Here is a 19,896-nt window from a genome sequence, read left to right on the forward strand (position 1 = left end):
TAAGCCCTTAGGGCATGTTTTGAAGTTTATTTTCTCTGTACTAAATGTACTAGCTTATTTTTCAGTTAATACAATTTCCCTTTTCTGTTGTGTCCATTCTGTTCTTGGGTTGTGTCCCCATCAATTTGCAAAATATCGTGGGTAGGATTTGTAGAATGTTGTGGCTGCTGAAGAAAATGGAGGAAATGCAGGGCATCGGGTTTCGAACTAAGCTTTTCCTGTTTGATGAAAATATTTTTAGTGTTGGGTATATTTGTTTTTAAATTTCTAATGTTGTTCGTAGGTTTAATATATTCATGTTGTGTTTTATACTTTGATAATACTATTTTATATGTTAATATTACCTTTATTTTTATATATAGTAGTTTTAAAATAATGTGTTAATATTATTTTTATTATATATATAGTAAATATAATTTATTAGTAAAATAAATATTGAAATGAGATTACATATAGATACTGTTAAAATACATTATTTACATAATTTTAATACTATTCTTTATATAATGTTTTATTATATATATGAAGTGTAAAATAAAAATGAATTATTTTTCTATGCTATATTTTTGAAAAAAATTAAATTCATATAAAGCGAATTTAATTACGAATCTTTTTCGAACTTTTTGCCCTTCCCGAACTTCATCCTAATTTTATGGTTGTCGAATACGAACACAAACTCGAACCTTGTGACTTAGATCATCAGTATTGATAGACAATCAAAAAAAATTGCATCCCAATCGGCCCCAACTCCACTAAGAATGGCTACCATGACTTATACAATGTCCCCTTAATCACAGTCTGACACCAAATCATCAGCTCCTGAAATTAACCTATCAGAAGCATGACTACCATGCTTGGACTCAAAAAACTTGGCTGCTGATCGTGAACTGACTTGGCAATTTAAAAATACTATGAAAGATTGCAATTTTTTCAAAAACTAATGGTTTTACTATGAACTCTCATCTGCTTCAATTTAAGAGAAAAAAATAATCTAAGCAATTACAAGCTGCCTCAATCAAAACATACAGAAGTATAGAAGAAGTGACTAAACAAAAAGTGGGTTTCCGCTTAGGTAAACAAGATTTTTAAAAATAAACACACGCAAGCACCCACCCCTACATGCACAGACTCAATTGTTTTGGTATACAAATCTCATGAATTATGAGATTCGTGACACTAAAACAAAAGACACAACATAGAGCCATGAACCGTGATAAAGAAAACCCTATATTACTTAGCAAAGTGCCACTAGCACTACAGTGAGGCCTACACTCCTCAGATAGATCCTCAATACTTTAGCACTCACAGTAGCATCAGACAGAATCAAGACTCATTTGGCAAACCTAAAGTACAGTTGCAATTTAGATAATTGCGATTGCAATCCTTTGACCAAATGGAACCAAGTCTGAGCTAATGTCTTCGGTGATGCAGTCTTCTCATATTCAAATCCAAACAACATATTTTGGCTCTCGGATACATGTCACTGACCAGCACAAAATGAACTAAAATAGTGTAAAAGCAGTCTCAAAAAATATCATGATTTTAATGCCGAGATATGAAATATCTGTGAGCAAGATCAATTCAGAATCTTCTCTGTGGGGTTTGTCAGAAAAATGGTCTGCATTCCCCTAGGGATTCATCACAGGAGACTAACCACCTCCTGTGGATTTGACAGGTCGATCTTTCGGTACAACAGCAACCACATTTGCAACAAAGTTGATATATCTTCCTCAAGAACACAGGTAAGAAGAGACAATTAGAAACAAAAGGAGACAAAGAGAAAAGACGAGCTGTGCAAAGAAGAGGACAGGCAGCAAAACTTAAAAGCATTTAAGAGAGGTTCCAAACTCACACAGAGAAATGGAGGAGATGTGTAGATCTGTTGTGTGAAAAAAGAGTCACAAGAAACCTGATCAACTTCACTTTCTCATGCAATGAGGAATGAATGGAGGTATCTATTACGATGTAATTGGTAAGATGCTTGTCATTAACAGAGACCGAGAGGTCTATATATACAAGAGAATGAAGCGATGTTTCCTTAGGAAACGATTGCAAAGAATAGAATATAAGAATAGAAATATTCTATTTTAGCTAAAAGAAAGCTAACCGATAACTACAGCTAACTAAATATTAGAAACATTCTAATATTTACAATAGATTACAAACAGATTACTATTAACTAATTATAGACGCTTCTCTATTATCGTAAGGGAGAGTTTAGCGTGGAGAATGTTAAGATTATAGCTACAGTCGAATTGATTTAATCATAAGATACAATGTTAATATAATATATCACACATGTATAACATTATAATTACACACACACACACACACACATATAATATTATAGATATATTATATAAATGTGTGTGTGTGTGTGTGTGTTATATTGTGATTAATATTGTTAATATATATCAACTAATAATGATTAAACATAGAGACATGTCTCTTCATGAGACAAGAGAAATGTCTCCTACTCTTATATTTATAAGAGATTGGGATCTGCAATTGGAAAATACCAATAACAATGGCAGTGTAATTATATTTGTAGGAACCGATCCATGTTACTCAACATGGTATCAAAGCCAGTTGCAAATGTAAAAATGAAGATGAAACACGCAAACTTAACAACTTTTGAATGCATTTGACTTGCCTGTTACAAAGTATAGTTGAAGATATCGATTACATGAGGCTTATAGATACATGCAGAAAATGCATTCATCCAACATCCACTCTTATGTTCTTTTGCGTCCTATCGAACAACGATGTTAGAAAATACCAAATCAACTATGGATCCTGAACCGGTGCGATCATGGTTTATGCACAAATACATTTGTTGAAAAGTCTTTATAAACCTCCAAGCAATGTGACCAACAGATCTCAGATGTGAAAGCATGAACATAGTGTATAGGGTGTATCGTGTTGAAATTTGATTGAAAAGATCATTGTTAAGAGAGATTGTTGAAAGAGGGAGATTGTTGAAGAAGACTGTGTGTTTCAATCATTGTTTTGTCACTAATGTCAAACCTGTTATTTGTTGGTAAGATAACTGCTTATAAGATTCAAGTACTATCACTTAATTGATTAATGAAGAGGATTTGATCAATAAGAGGTAACAATAGCACCTAGAGGAAAAGTTGAGTTATGATTATGTAATGAAGTACAAGGATCAGTTAAGACAATGATGACAAGATGTATTGATAATCTACTTAAGGTTACAAAATGCTGGCTACACTTAGAAAGTTTAGAAGAACAAGTTACACAAAGTTTGTCTGCCAAGCTTGACCAAGTGGACAATAGGTGCCGAGCAAAGTCAGTGCAAGCCAAGCAAAAAGTCAATTGGAGCCGAGCGAAAGAAAATTCTAGTGGATGCCAAGCAAGATAGTTGATGCCGAGTAAAGTTTAGTTGATGTCGAGCATCAGTAAACTTTAGTTGATGCCGAGTGATTTTATAGTTAATGCCAAGCATCAGAAGGTTGGTAATGCCAAGCAGTTGCATTATGTTAAAGATCGAAGATTCGCCAAATCTAAGCCAACAAGTTTGTTTTCTTGAAACTTGTGAACCAGGAGGAAGATAAGGTTGATGAGTTGGTGGCACAAAACTTTATGTAAACCATTTTTAGGCGAATTCTAATGGATTCTAACAGAAGTTTCTAAAAAAGACAAGATATGGGGTAGATGCATTGTATCCTACCTAATCCATCCAAAACCCTAAATTGGACGATGGAAAATGAGTGGGAAAATATTCTAATTTCCTATTTATAAGAATATTTGTTCATGAAGCAAAGTTGTCGTGTGCAAGAACCTAAGGAGGAGGAGTTAAGGGTTTTGCCTCATCAAGTGACCTAAGAGAAAAGTCTGCAATGGCATGTTAAGCAAGAAGGCTTAAGGAGATGAATGCTTGAAGGGTGAATAAGTTGTCAGAGCTGAAAAGTATGAAGCCCAAGCAGAATTGAGGACTGAACAGAGATCTGTAATCTGCAAGAGAAGTTGTAAGTTGTATTAAATCAAAGCTCTATTGTTACTCTCTAACAATTGCATTAGTCTAGGGTTATCCTTTGGATTAAGGTAGAGCTAATAGTCATTTGTAAATCCTTTAACCGGGTGGCATTCCAAGTGAATGGCCTAAAGTCCTCTAACAAGGCTCACTTCTAACAGGGTGATTGAAATCCCTTAACCGGGTCACATTTAACAGTGTGTATTGTAACCTTTAACAAGGTTGGTCTTTCACAGGGCATTACTTCAGAAGAGTGAAAAGAAGTAGCATGTTACTGGTGGTTTTTCCCAAATTAGGTTTCCACTAAATCATTGTGTCAAGTGTGTTGATGAACCTGTTGTGTTTCATGCTTTACATTTCTACAAGTTGATTTGACAGTAACATACAAGTTTTAGTGATTACATAATGGATGCATGGGTATGAATGTTTTATGAGTTCATTAAGTTGTGAAAAGTTTTATTAATACTTCTGGACCTTGGATAATTGATTCACCCCCCTCTCTCAATTATTCTAAAGTATTCCAACATATCGGAGATCAGAGAAAAAGATATCATCTTGGCCAATGACTATGGATGGAGGTGAATAAAATATCTCTGAATCATTGAAACAAGGAAACCCACTAAAGTTTAGAATGCTATGGAGGAAGACACTCGGTAAAGAGTACAATAAGTAGTTGTCTGGAATAATAGCGTTTCAAAGAACATATTTTACTATTCACATAGAGGGGTAGAAAGGACTATACAATATGGCGAACATCATAAGGTACTCTTGAAGATATCTGACAGAAATGGTGATGAATGGAATATAGAGGAATCTACAAAAGAAAGGACACAGATCCCTTATGATAGTCCATTTCATAAACTTGGTTGACAATTAAAATAAGGAAGTTGCCATCATCCTTGTATCTCCAAATCAGTGGACACAACGATAGTACAATTGACTAAGGTGTAAGCGTCAGTCAAAGCTCAAAAGTTCACTAAATCAAATTAAAATCAACTGCTACTGAGAGGATAAATCTGAATACAGAAAAAATGAGCAAGATATTCAACATCCTTATAGCTCTCAGAAGCAAAGAAGTCAATGTCTTAAACAAGACCTGTTGAGGAATAAATGCTATGAAGAAAATGATCCTATTCAGACATCTGATTTGCCTAAAGATTCTAAGAAATTCAAGTTAAAAGTTTAGAAAGCATTCCTATGTTTTACAAAACACAATTAAACAATGAACTGCTAAGAAAGATCAATGACAATGTGTTTCTAAATATCAATAGGCAAGAATTTACGTATGATGAATGAAATTTTCATCTGAGAAAAGAATATGACATCATTTACAATACACCAACATGTTAAACAAGGTTGTGTAGTCTTTAGCAATTGCCATAAGTATTTCATTAGTAAACAACTAATAACTCCTACCATTTCAAGACAGGGACAGGATTAATAGTTGTCTAAAGTTATGTAATAAGATGCATAGGAAGGATGGAGGGTGACATCAACTAAGGGCCACATTGTCATTAATGTGCACACCGTGAGGGAAAAATGACTCAAGAACCATCTGACCAATGCATGCATGGAGTATAAGGAAGATTGAAAAGTCAAGGCTTTCATAAGAAAAAGGTTTAAACTAAATATCCATGTAGCCTACAATTACAACATGGAACATGGAACCCCAATAAATGCATGTCCATCAAGTCATCTATTAAGGGCTGATAAGACATAGATCAGAACCGACATTATCAGCGGGCAAGGTAAGTAGAAATAAGGTAAGCATGTATGTTATATTAATACTAGCATGCTTATCTATTAATATTGATCTATTAACATATTTTATTATTATGAATAGTGAATGGTCAAATTGGAGACTTATGCAGAACATTAATTAATTATCATATGGGTATTTAGTATCCTTGAGTATTTTATTTAACTAATCAATGAAGTCTCTCTCTTATTTGTATTTTTGTATTTTTGTAAGAGCTATGTGCCTTGATCTTTTCCTCTGAGAATGTTCTTGTAGAAAAAAAGAGATTGAGATTCAGAGGGAGGTTGACATTACAGGCAACCTTCAAAGAGAGGAAGCATATAGAGGATATGATTCAGTCAACCTTTGGAAGCATATAGAGGATATGATTCTCTCATGAAAAGGAGGATTGATATCAAGTTTGGAGGGAGCTTAATACTCCATCATAAGCATTATTGAATGAGGACATAGGAGATTAAGATTCAGAGGGAGCTTGACATTTCATTAGAGGCAATCTTGAAAGAGAGTGAGCAAATAGAGGATATGATGTAGTCAACCTTTGGTGATCTTGATCATATTAATTCAGAGGGAGTAAACCACATTGTGATAGATTCACTAATGATATAAACTTGGAATACACAGATCGCAAGATGTGGGTAATATAGGTTTAATCAAAAGATCAAACAAACACCTTTGCATGAACAAAGGAAATTTGAGTTGTTGTGACAAGTTAATGAAGCTTTTAAGAAATCATTTGAACCATCTACGAGTCTCTCCTTGATGAACAAAACTCGACATATGAGTTGTAGATTCAATCATGTGGCACAATCATACTAAATCAAGATATCGGCGAATTGTGGACTTGCTAAGAAAATGGAAGGACATGTTCGCTACTACTGTTAAGCTAAATGAATGTTTGGACCTTCAATGGATGAAAAGGGCAAGAAGGAACTTAGAAAAGAGTTGTCATATTTGATACAAAATTGTTTAACAATGTAAGAATGAGTAGAAATTTTACATTGTGGGGGGAATTATAGTCAATGTTCCATTTACCACTTGAACCTTATTTAGGGGGGAGATGTTTCATTCTCAAATAATCTAAAAAAACAATTTTTGAAGCTTCATGTGCAGATAAGTATTCTTATCTCTTACATTTATCTACTCTTTGTAGTCTCTCTTATTTGTATTTCTATACATATTATAAGGGTTATTTACCTTGATCTTTTCCTTTATGGTTGAGGATATTCTTACAGGAAAAGAAGGTTGGTACTTTACATATGCTACCTAATATCGTGCAGAATCAATCTAATGATAGTAGCTCCAAAGACCTTGATGATCAAAATGAATAAAATGAGGTTCTTGAAGCAAACATCTCCGATGATTGAGATTATGAGATTCTTCTACATTAAGGAGTATGACACTTCTTCTAAAACAACACAGGAGCTTAGAAGATTGATACTCAGAGGGAGTCTAAAATTACATGTGTGCGACTGCATGATTTTGACGGGCCTACTCCTATGTATATCATGAGGAAGTGATGACTTTTACCATGTTTCAAATTTAGAGTGAGTCTAACAAGAATCCTTGGGGAAGAGAGCCTCTAAGGGAGTAACTGCTAGGCCTGACTTCCCAAGATCATTGTTCAGAAGGAGAATTTTTCCTTTATGAATGATATCTTCTCTATGAGGAGAAATTCTAAGCGAAACTCCTTGTAATGCATTTTTCTCTATGAGAGAAAATTAAGGTGAAAGTCTTTGTACAACCCTTTGACTGGGTTCATGGTGGTTATTATTTCACATATGATTTAAGTTGTTGTCCCAAAGTGTTGGAAGTCATGATAACGAACTTATCAACCAAAAGGTAACCATTGTAAGGTGACGACCTTATCAATGGTTTGACCTATCTCCTAGATTTGCTACATTAACTTGTAGCACCTAAATGTGTTGGATGTCTAGGAGCAAGTGTTATCATGGTTCTTTAGGCCGAAATTTGCTAGACACCTTGATAACCAACTTATCATGGTTCTTCGGGCCAACTTATTGTAGCATTGGGATTAACCCAATGCCAAAGGGAGTTACCCAAAGCTGAAGGGAGTGTCTAAGGTCGAAGGGAGTGATCTGAGGCCAAAGGAGTAGCTGTTGAGACCCGAAGGAAGTGACTCACGGATGGAGGAGTGACCGTTGGGACTGTCAAAAGGAGGAGTACCAAGGCTGCCAATAAACATCTTGTTTTGTGACAGTTAATGCACCAAATTGCATAACGAATTGCAGTGTGTTTAAATTGTTTCATGTTTCGTTGGGATGTGCTTGATGGAATATCAGGTTGATTGTAACACAATATGAGCCTGTTAGCCTGAGTAAGAATCTGTAGTTCATTGTATGTAATATTGATTACTGTAATACAAAGAAGTTGCTCAAGTTTGGGGTGGTGGGAATTTTCCCAAAAGAGTTTCCCACATTAAATCTAGTCTCTTATGTTTATCTTGCATGCATAGCATTTTCAATGTTCTTGTTTCTTCTGCTTATCTCAATGTTCTGAAGTATGTTTGAAATCTTTCTTATTTCCCCTGTAAATTGGCATTAGGAAGGCGTTTCCGCATGTAGCTTTCCTAACAAATCTTGCATGCCGCTTCTACCCTAATTTCAAGGTGCATGAAGAGGTTCTTATTGGGGTCTATTCAATGTTAGAGACAATGTTTACTAGTGATACTAATATTAGAACTACACTTCACGAGGAGGCATTCGATCATGCACAAGGGGAGCTATTTTGTAGTCAAATGTGCAAAGTCACTCACAAAAAATTGCAACAAAGAAAAAATATATGTTAGGCGCATAATTTGATTTTATAATTTAGTCTTAAAGTTGAAAAATGAGATTAATTTTGTTTTTTTTCTTATCTTAGATATAGATGGTGGGAAATTTTTGGGCCTCAAACACCAAACCTTCAGAGAATTGTCATCCCCATATTGAGCCAGCCATGTAGCACTTCGGGTTGTGAGCACAAGTGATGCATGTTTGAGCACATTCACTCGGAATGGTGCAACAAATTGTATGTGGAGAGTTTGGATGATTTAGTATTTTTTCATTAAAACCTCCATCTTAGAACAAGATAGATGTTGGACAAGGACTCCAGCTCAATCACACCAAAGGTCAATCTAGAACTCGAATGGATCACACAAGCTACCAATCCTATCTTTACTAACAAGGACAATGAGTGGACTGACCAAACGGAAAGAGAGGTTGAGGTTGGGGCCATGGCAGGGTAGGATAAAGTATGACACAGGCATAGGCAGAGCTAGTGTTGGTCAAAGTGGCATCTCATTGGCAGAAACTATGGATGTTCATTCATCCAGGACCAACCTTAGAAAACTTTGTAGGAGGAATGCAAGCTCCTTTGAGTTTGAGGCTGAACCATACTCTTGTTTTTGTTTTGATATATGTTTGGAACATTTGATGTCTTGGATTTCATATTCCATGAGTTTTATATACATTTGACAATATTTATTATTTTAAATATCTAAGTTTGTTATTTCCTTCAGCTACAATTTGTGTCTATACTACTGTGATTAATGTATAATTGTGTATGTGATCAAATTAGCTTCTATTTGATGATGTTATTGTGCCTTTAAGCTTTATTTAATAAAAGGTGCATAAAACAAGTCTTAAACCCTTAAAACTTTAAAAACCACTAAATTTGTTGGGTTTCTAAATTTTTCATTTTGCTGGGTCTTTGTCAAGTTTTAGCCAAGCTTTTTTGCCAAGTCCCGCGTTGGTTTAGCCTTGCCAAGTCCATGCCAAGTTTGAGGCTGGGAACTTTGGTATATGCATTCCAATCTTTATTGTAAAAGTAGGTAGGCATCATTACATATTTTCCATAAATTAAACATAAATTTATAATTGGTCAAGCTTGTTTGAATCTGCAGTTAAGAAGTGTATTGTCCTGATCAAAGCATTAAAAAATTAGATCAAGAATCTGATTAGTATAATGAATTTATGATGGATAGCATGCGGGGAGGATTTTCCATAGCAGCCTTCAAGTAATGCATATTCTATAACACTGACTGACCATAAAATCAGTGGTATGCAAAGCCAATACTAAGATCAAACCAAGGGATAATTGCAAATTTCGTCATTAAAGTCAGCTTTTAAAAAAAATTAACACATGTAACTCTGGTTAGTTTTTTACTTCAGCAAAAATTCAAATTCAATTCATTCTTTCATAATTACAAATGATAATCAAATAGATTAAGAGATTACCTTGGATTTTCAGAAAGCCGAAGATAACAACGAATTATGTGTTTGAGCAATCGCACAGATGGTTGTTCTGCAAGTGATGAAACCATATTTCCCAACACAGCGCCTACTGCATAGAAACGCTCTGCAGTTGCACAAATATAAGCTAGCCCAACATCATCCAAGAGTATCTTCTGGACAATAAATGTTGCCACCTACAAAACTCCAACCCAGAATTGATTCAGTGACATAAACAGACTAATAAATTATGAACGTCTTTTGAGCATAATACAGAAAAAACAAACTTGTCAAACCATTTCAGCAATAAATTGCAAATTGAAAATATTTATAACAGATATCAAGCTTAGCAAATGATCTATCAATATTTTATAACAGAAGACATGCCTGCAATACATCCAAGATTATACTATCACCCTGACTTACTTTCAAACTTCTATCCATATTATAATACCCTCAAATTAGAAGTAAAAAACCTACGAAAATCTATGTAAAAGATGCCAAGTGATATCATTCTCAGGTGTCTGCTCCATTTAAATCCTATGTTCCACCAAGTTTCAGGACGTGACAACCAATTTGGGTTCGCCAACACGCAGGGGGTGGCAGTGCTGATTAACTTGTCATGAAAAGATGCATAAGAATTACATTTCAAAACATTGGCAAATTGGTAAAGAAAATTGCATTGCCATTAATGGGAATCTTAGGGTTGATCCTATCCGCAAGGGCAAGGATGAAATAAAATGGATGAAAGCCAAGGACGGGTCAGTAAACTTAATTTTGATGAGGCATTGAAAGGGAATCCGGGGCAGGATGTGTCTTGAGCGATGCTAATGACAATATCTTGGCAAGTGACCACAAGACACTTGACGAAGGAGCAAACAACGAGGCGGAAGTGCAGGATGCTTTATTTGCAGTTCACACTCGACCAAACATATTAATGTTGACCAACTTCATTTGGAAGGTGATTCTCAACTCATCATCAATGCTGTAGTAAATGGATGGGCTCATGTGTGGAAGATCAACAATTTCATCACCATTATTAGAAAAAATGGCAAAACTCTAGTAATTTCAAAATTTCCCATATATTTTGGGAGGGAAATGCTTTAGCCAATTTACCATCTAAATTGGCAGTAAATTTCAAGAACTAATTTGGAGGCATTGAGGTGGAGGTTTCAACGATTCAGCTTTGTGAAGTCATCATGGGAAGGGATATTTGTGCATCGCAAGACTACGGAACACTTATTGCGCAAAAGCCCCACAAAGGTGGTGCATGAGTTATTTTGATGGGAATTTTGGTAGATGCAAATCATTTGTGTTTTAAGTTGGAAGGAGAAGAGTTGAGAAAACATGGGAAGCAAATTTCAGGTTTGACGGCCTCCAAACAGAAAATACAATTTTGAGTCCACACCTCGGAAGATTTTTTGAAAATTATATTCACAACTAATGATCCCTTCTTAGTACAGCTTGTTTGTCGACTACTAGGTGATGACTTTATGCTAGCAAAATTCAAATATAGGACGAATGCAGATATAGCATCTTTGTTCTGTGTATGGGGTCTTGAATTGGATAGTAAGGAAGCCATGAAAATGGTGGTTGAAAGATGTGTGAGGCCAGACTGTAGAGCGGGTTTGGATGCAATTTTATCTTTCACAAAGCCAGAGTATAGTTTGGTTGCTACTATTGAGGACTGATTTCAATCCCAGGGTACCCTCCTCATGCACACCCTTTATTCTTTGGCAGGACTTGGAGGACAAGGAGAAGCAGAAAGGGGAAGCAAGGTAGACGTGGAGGTTCTTAAAGAACAACTAAAGAAACAAAAGCTCAAGTTTCCGTTAGCAGATTATGTTAGCATAATACCTTTGTATTATCTGTTAAAGATCTCATTGTATGTATGTTTGATTCACTGTTGTAACATGTAATGGCAAATGTTTTTAATTTCTGTGTGTTTCAAGTTACCTTCTCAATGAATATGTATATAATATTAAGAGACATGTCAAAACTGCGAATAAACCCCAAAATCAGAACTGCAAATAATGACCAACAAAAGAACCAAATTTGTGTGGCAGAATGAAAAGTGAAGGATAGAGTGTCAGGAGTGCTGTCTAGAATGCTTTGAGAAAATCAGTGTATAGACAACCAAGCACCATGTCAGTCAAGGCTACCAATGATTCTTGTGTCCATGGTCACATGCAAACTAACTTTAAAAATAATTTGAAACCTCTTTTTAGGACAAACGAAATCACTTAAGTCAAATCCTGCAGCGATAGATAAACTTTGTGATAAATCACAATTCAGACTATTTTATTCACAACTTTCCTCAATATTTCAGGAAAAGATTACACATAATTTATGCCTCTGTAGTGTTACTATTTTATTCACTACATTTATATGATTTAAATGAATAAAACCATGCCTGGATTTCAGATAAGACAATTGTAATATATTTTGTTGAAAAATATTTATTTACATTTACCTTTGTTTTAACAATCTTTTTTTGGCTGCTCTTTCCTTCTTTACAGCTGTCCAGCTTTTTTTGTACCAAATATTCTATCTTTATACGAAACTTTTGATTTTCGTTTTTGAAAAGCCATCATTTGCTATTTGTTTGCTGTTAAAGGTTTCATCTAATGTATATTTTTGTGAACATGTTCATGGCAATATACTTCATCCTTGCTCCCAGCATAGGATACACATCTCAGCATCATAAGAGAAAACAAACGAAGTACCATAAAAGCACATTTTTACACTTGCTAACAACAATGACAATATCCTGTCAGTCTAAAAGTAGACGCAAGAAAGATACTTGTGAACTCGCACAGCCACATTAAAGATGCTGTAAAAAACACATAAGAGGAAGTAAAATGGTCGATAGTTCAATTTACAATGAGCATATAGCATTATCATATTGTAATCTTTTACATCAGCAGACACAATAATGCAAATATGGAAATTTTAATAACAAATTTCAAAGACTCACTGTCTTTGAGAGTTCACTTCCCATCTCCATTGTCCGCAAACATAGTGGAATTATCTCTGTGGAAAGTAGAAAATTGATAACATCGGTGTCATCCACCTAAATCATAACACAACAGTATAAATAAAATAATACAAATGATAATCACAGGAAAACATTAGCAGAGGGAGAACAAGTAGGCTGCACATCATCAAGGATCATCCACTGCCCTAAATCATAACATTCAGCTTTCATATCTGAGTAGCATTCAAGAAGTTCAACAATGAAACAATAAAACATAACTACACTAAAATATCCTCCTATAAAGGGATCAATATAAGTTATAACTTTCATACCTGAACGGTATCCAAGAAGTTCTACGATGAAACCATAAAAACATAACTACACTAAAATATTCTCCTACAAAGGGGTCAGATGTATGTGCCAATTTATGTAACAGGATACAGATAAAATTAAACGAATGGATAGGGTGTTAAATACAGATGAAGTTTTATAGGAGACCTTAGAGACAGTAAAACTGGACCATTCTTACAAAATTGAATATTGCAAAGGGCCTTATCAAACATAGAAATTTGAAAATGGCATTCATCAAATAGGAAATACAACTGAAATAAAAGCATCCTGCTCTAATTGTTATTAGAAAGCAAACATTTTTATAAAGGGTTAAGTGTTCTCCATTACTTCTTGTGAGCTATTCTTCCTTTAAATGGGATTATCTGTGTCAATCAATTTTTATACAAAATAAAACATTGGTCCAATCTATATAGCCTGCAGGCCAGATCCAAGCCATGTAAGGTTGCATCCATAAATATATCAGGTGTCGCTTAAATGGAATGGTACATATCTAATAAGGCATGCAGCAGCAGTAATCTAATTAGAATGGCCACCAAATCCTTTAGAGTTTTATGCTTCTAATGAGAAAGCAGATACAGTTAGGAGAAAAGCACAAAAACATAACATTGCAGGGAAAACCATGGAGGTATTTACAAAACTTGTCATCGTAAACACCAAAGAACAGATCCAGATATGTAAATCATTGTCCTGATAATATGCTAAACATATGCAGACTTAAAAAATATTCAAATTAGACTCCTAAAATTCTAGTATATATGTGGACTTGATCAATAAAAAACTATGGTTGCTTCAGCAGAACACATCCGGATATGTAAATCATTGTCCTGATAATATGCTGAACATATGCAGACTTAAAAAATATTCAAATTAGACTCCTAAAATTTTAGTATCTATGTGGACTTGATCAATAAAAAACTATGATTGTTTCAGCCATAATAGAAGCTAACCTAACATGCAAGGTTTTGTTGGGATGTGATAATAGGATTATTGCAATAAATAATTTAAAATATAATATTATAATTTATTTTTAGATTTTCATCTACCTTCACAAGTGCGCCAATCACACCAAGACTGGTGAGACGTAAGTACTCAAATGGCCGTGACTTGCTCACAGTGTTCAGAAATGGATATAGATATAGAGGTATATGAGCTGCAGCAGACATAAGAAAAAAACATGTAAATACAGCTGATTTACTTACAAACTCGCCATTTCATAATCTGACACAAAAACTACAACAAATCTCAAATAAAACATTCTATTAAATGGAATCACCCATCACCCTACTATCATGAAAGAAAGGATTTCAACCAAAAGGGTAAAGGTTAGAAGGAAATCAAACAGCAATCTACCTCTAAAACAATTAAAAATAAACAATAACGAATCCCCAAACTTAGAAAGAATTGGCATCTAGATGCTAGATCACAAGCCCCCAAGCAAACTATGCCATATGGAATACATGAGGTGGAGAAGGGAAAAGTGTCATCATTAAACAAATATTTAGTCTTAGACTATTCAATGTCCTAAAAATATGAACTGAAATATGTGCAGGCATGAAATTATCCCAGTAAGAAATTTACTTTTTATCTACGCCACAGAATACATTTGATCAAATTTTGAGACCCATGCACATCACTTCAACAGCGATCTGTGTTGCACTGAAAATGAAAATAATCTGACAATCTAGGCTAAAACTTCCAGCTTTGTCAAGCTTTCTGTCAATTATACTCTTTTATTTTCTTTGAAAAAACCACAGAAGAAGAGCTAAATGACCGCTTAGACATTCCAGGGAAAACCTTGTAAGAGCTACTAATGGTAACATTAATTGTTTTACAGTATCTTCTCCAAGAGACAGAATGAAGTTTACAACACAGTAAAATCTAAAAATCTATTGAAGACTCTCACTTGGATTCATTGATAATTCAACTTCAGTATTTGCAAGCATTTTAAAAAGCAATGCTTATAACATCCATGGAATTTTTTTTATCATTCACCTTTGGATATGGATAATAGTTGGGAAGATCCATCCTAATTGAACTTTTGAAGCTCAAAAAGAAGTGGCTGTAACATCCATTTTTAAGGGGTTTATCAGGAATGGTGTCAAAAGATGAATTCGGTTCCCATACATTAAGACATGGAAGTACAAAGAAACAACCCAGACAAAACTGCTGCTAATATAATGTATGCTTCCAAAAAACAAGATCTCCTCCTAATTAATTGGTAATAGGAGCATTTAATAGATAGATCTACAACTACAAATGGACCGGTTTGGGTGAGAATCAAGAGCGGCCCTCAAGAACAAATGACGGTCTCCGTAGTAGTTGGGCAATAGGAAGCCTCTCAGTCGCTCCCTTCTTATTGAATGTTGGAATGTCAATGGCACCTTTTGGTCCTTGCCAAGCCTTTTTCACGATGATGTCAAATCTGTAGATATTCTTCTTGTCACCGAGACTCCGGAGAGTCCTACTCGTCCTTTGCCTGGATTCGTCGAGTACCAATGGCTCCCTATCTATAGGGACAAGGTCAGGACTTCTAGTTGGCTTAAAGGTTTTGGTGGTGTTGCCTACTTGATCTGTGACCAACTCTACGGTTCTACTTCGATTGTTTATTCTTAATACTATGGCTAGATTTATGTGGATCCACATTGGCCATACTACTCTACACCACAAGGATATCTTCATTAGAGTTTGCTATGTTCCATCGACCACCTCATCTTATGCAGAACACAATGTGGGTGATGACAACCCTTTTACTGACTTGAATGATTACATCTCCAAATTCTCGACCATGTGTGACATCATCTTAGGAGATTTTATTACACAGACCAGAAATCTTCAAAGCCACCTCCATGACCGCGAGTCTCATTCGATTTGTACTTTTGTGGCAGATCTAACTAGCCTGGGTCTTCAATGCTTTTCCAAGGACAGCCAGGGGCTTCTTACAAGTTATGGGTGTCTGTTGATGCGTGTTTTGTATCACTTACATAACATATTAGCAATTGAACATTTGACACAAAGTATCAAACATACAATTCCTCTCTTGAAAAGTTATTGCTCATGGGACATGAGTATAACTCCAATGTTCCTTATACTGTTGGATGCTCAGTTTTATCGATGTGATTTGCTGATAGTCACGTAGGCAGCCTTACGAAAGTTATTGCTCATGGGACATGAGTATAACTCCAATGTTCCTTATACTGTTGGATGCTCAGTTTTATCGATGTGATTTGTTGATAATCACGTAGGCAGCCTTACGCTATTCTTTCGAGGATGACTTGAACTTTGGTGGGATGAAAGTGATGGTGGCTCGATTTGTGAAATGTGCGGGTGGCAAATAATGCTGATGGTAGTGATGATGGAGGGTGTGTCTGCCGATGATGATGTTGATAGAAAGAGGTGGTGGTGGAAGGTGAATGGGTGAGTTTTGATATTCGGCTTACTTCTTTAACTTCTCCCTTTAAACTTCGACTACCCAGCTACTCACTATTCTACTCCCACTCCTATGAATGGAAGGTTAGCAAATGGACGAGAATCGAACCTAATGAGAGTTGAACAACGGCCTCACTTCCACAGGTGCAATGATTCAAAGGAATAATAAACTAGCTTGCCACACAAAGCTTCCCAACCAACCGCTAGGATGCTAGTGGTCTATATCGATCCCTATCAAACATTTTCCAATGCTACCATACAATTATCCATCTACTTTAACCTCATTTAAACAACTTCAAATAAAAATTTGCTTCAAAAACTTGATAGGAAATCTAACTAAGTGGAAGTAGAAAACATCCAATAATACCCAATGTTCTTAATCAACATGCAAATTGCAACAATGAAAAAGAGAGCAATTTTGGTATTATCTTCATAACAATTTCTCCAACACTTTACAAATGAGAGCAAATGGCCTTATATAGGGGCCAAAAATACAACGAACGACGGAGATCGAAACAAGATCAACGATCCAGATTAGATCCTCAAAACCTTAATTAGGGTTGCCACCCCATCGGCCAGTGAGAAGCTGCCACCTCATCAATGGACCAATGAAAAAAGTGCAAAAAGTGACAACCAGTGAGAAGGCACCAAAATGATGGCCAATCAGAAATAGACACTTCTCCTATTCTAAAAGAAAGAGAGAAATTTGTCGCTTGGGCTTACATCAAATGATCTTCTAATATAACTATTCCCTTTTCTTTCATTTTCTTAGCTAAGGCAATGAATTTAGCTAGCCTTTCGTTAACTTCTTCCATAGGAGGACAAGGTGTATGCTTCGCCCTGAGTTCTGTTGACTTCATCACACCGCTTGTTGCTTGTAGTATCCTTTCGTGATCATTCTCATATTCCTTCGCGAATCCAATAAAAGCACTAAGAGAGGAAAGGGTGCCCAAATGCCTTTTCTTGATAGCAGCCTTCCCAACTCATCCAACCTCGATCCAAAATCTGTCTGATTGATATCCTCTTCTCTGATGTCTTCAAAATCAAGGGCTGCTCCGTTGTCGCTCATCATGGTTGTAATGGAAGTGTCGATGCCTAGGTTGTGATGTGCAACTGCCTTTTGTATATCTTTTTATTGAACTGCCATTGGTATCTGTTATTTACCTCATTTACAAGAAGAAGCGTGTTTTGGGCATCATATCCTCTTTGTCTTTCTTAGTGTTTGTCCACTTGGGATTCTTACTTACACTAACATCCTCCATGCTCGTCGCCTTATTACGGAACGGTAGAGTGGTGGACCAGAAGGCAAGTAGAACCAAGGGAAGCAATCCTTAGACTAGAACGAAAGAAGGAAATCTGCTTAAGGACCCCTTTCAACTCTAAATGATTTGAAATTACCTTTACCAATAGCCAAGGGGGATTGTCCTTCCTTTAATCTATCCCTCATTCGTATCATGTCCACTATACCGATATTGGTGTCGATTATTCTCTTCATTTTCGAGAAGAAGGGTGTTTTGGGCATCATATCCTCTTTGTCTTTCTTAGTGTTTGTCTGCTTGGGATTCTTACTTGCACTAACATCCTCCATGCTCGTCGCCCTATTATGGGATGGTAGAGTGGTGGACCGGAAGGCAAGTAGAACCAAGGGAAGCAATCCTTAGACTAGAACGAAATAAGGATGTCAGCTTAAGGACCCCTTTCAACTCTAAATGATTAAAATTCACCTTAACCAATAATTGTCTACCGACTTTTCGAAATTAGGACTAGACCTCAAGGACTTCAAATCCACTTGCAAATCAGAAATTTATCATGTAATTCACCTCCAAATAAAATTACCCAATCTAGGGCAAAAATTGCAGCTTCGTGCAAAAATCAGAACTATATCTCCCACAAAATTCGGCTCTCACAAATTTCGGCCCCCACAAAATTCGCCTTCCACAAATTTCGCCAAGCAAGAAGAGTGCAGATCTGCTCTTGCAAAATCGCCAACACCCTAAAAAGGAGAAGTGAGAAGTGAGGAGGAAATGGGAGAGAGGCCTCCTCTTATACCCAACTTTCTTACTCCCCCCAAGCTAGCCGACTTGGACCCTCGGAGGAAGAAAAACAAATAATTAATGCAAAATTATGACCCACAATTAAATACTTAGCTAAATATTAATTTTGCCAAAATGAAAATTGCTTTTTAAATTGCCATTTGGACCAATATTGCAAAAAGAAAATAAATAATGCCTTAGAGGTGTTAAATATTTCCATTTAATGAAGATTTAGTAATTAATACGTCATTAAAATTAGATTTTAGCTTGCCAAAAGTCATTTTTCAATATTAAATTACTAATTTCATTAAAGGCTAGAAAAGTTTTCAAGGCAATTTAATCCATTTAAGACCAAATTTTGCAATTTAAATCCCAATCGATTTAGCTAAGCAATTTTAGCATTTTAACACATAAAATTATTTCTCTAGAGCCTAAAAATCAATTTTGCAATTTGACTTCACCATCACCAAAATTAATTTTCTTCACCAAAAAAACAATTAAGATTTTCCAAAAGACCAAATTTAACAAAAATTTCATTTTTTGAAAATAATCCAAATTTATACAATTACATCCAAATTTTCAAAAGAAAATGTCTAAGTACAAAATTCGCAATTTTATCATGCCAAGTTGGAATTAACTTTGAAATTTGTTCGGCCTAAGGATAAAATTGGTGGCTCTAGAAAATCAAGTTAAAAAAAAATCGGGTGAAAATAAGCTAAGTCTCTCCCATTGGCCTGAAAGTGTCCAAGGCGTGAAATTTTCAAAAAATCAAAATTGTTGGACAATCCAAAAATTTGCCAAGGCGATTAAAAAAGGGTGGTCCCCAAAATTTTGGGGCGATGGTGTGAAAACCTCACAACATCTAGCATCAACCCAAAGAAATGTTCCTAAACATTTCAAGAAATAAGTAACTTAGAACAAAAATCTCAGGATGGCCTATCCAAAAATCTACTTAAGGGCGAGCACTCAACAAGGGAAAGAACTCTCATGTTGAACCTAAGCACTATGACCATAAGTTACTCGTGTGTGCAAATGATTTATTCCTTGCTTGACAAGAACTCGATAATATCTTAGATCCATTAAACTTAGCTATTATAATATCTTTACTTCAAAAGCAACCTGGA

At 35.5% G+C, this 19,896-nt stretch overlaps 1 protein-coding gene across 1 annotated transcript in view; it reads right to left on the minus strand.

The window, feature by feature from the left end:
* Window positions 1-19,896, minus strand: part of LOC149554879 (uncharacterized) — a 98,247-nt gene that overhangs the window by 15,936 nt on the left and 62,415 nt on the right. The window contains exons 5-7 of the mRNA XM_089828883.1: window positions 14,357-14,463; window positions 12,963-13,058; window positions 9,992-10,182 (exon numbers count right to left, since the gene is read on the minus strand). Of these exons, the coding sequence (XP_089685009.1) occupies window positions 9,992-10,182; window positions 12,963-13,058; window positions 14,357-14,463 (394 nt within the window). The remainder of the gene's footprint in view (window positions 1-9,991; window positions 10,183-12,962; window positions 13,059-14,356; window positions 14,464-19,896) is intronic.

Source organism: Cupressus sempervirens, chromosome 5, assembly GCF_028749045.1.
Source record: "Cupressus sempervirens isolate cs-2001-9-10 chromosome 5, ASM2874904v1, whole genome shotgun sequence".
Taxonomy (NCBI): Eukaryota; Viridiplantae; Streptophyta; class Pinopsida; order Cupressales; family Cupressaceae; genus Cupressus; species Cupressus sempervirens.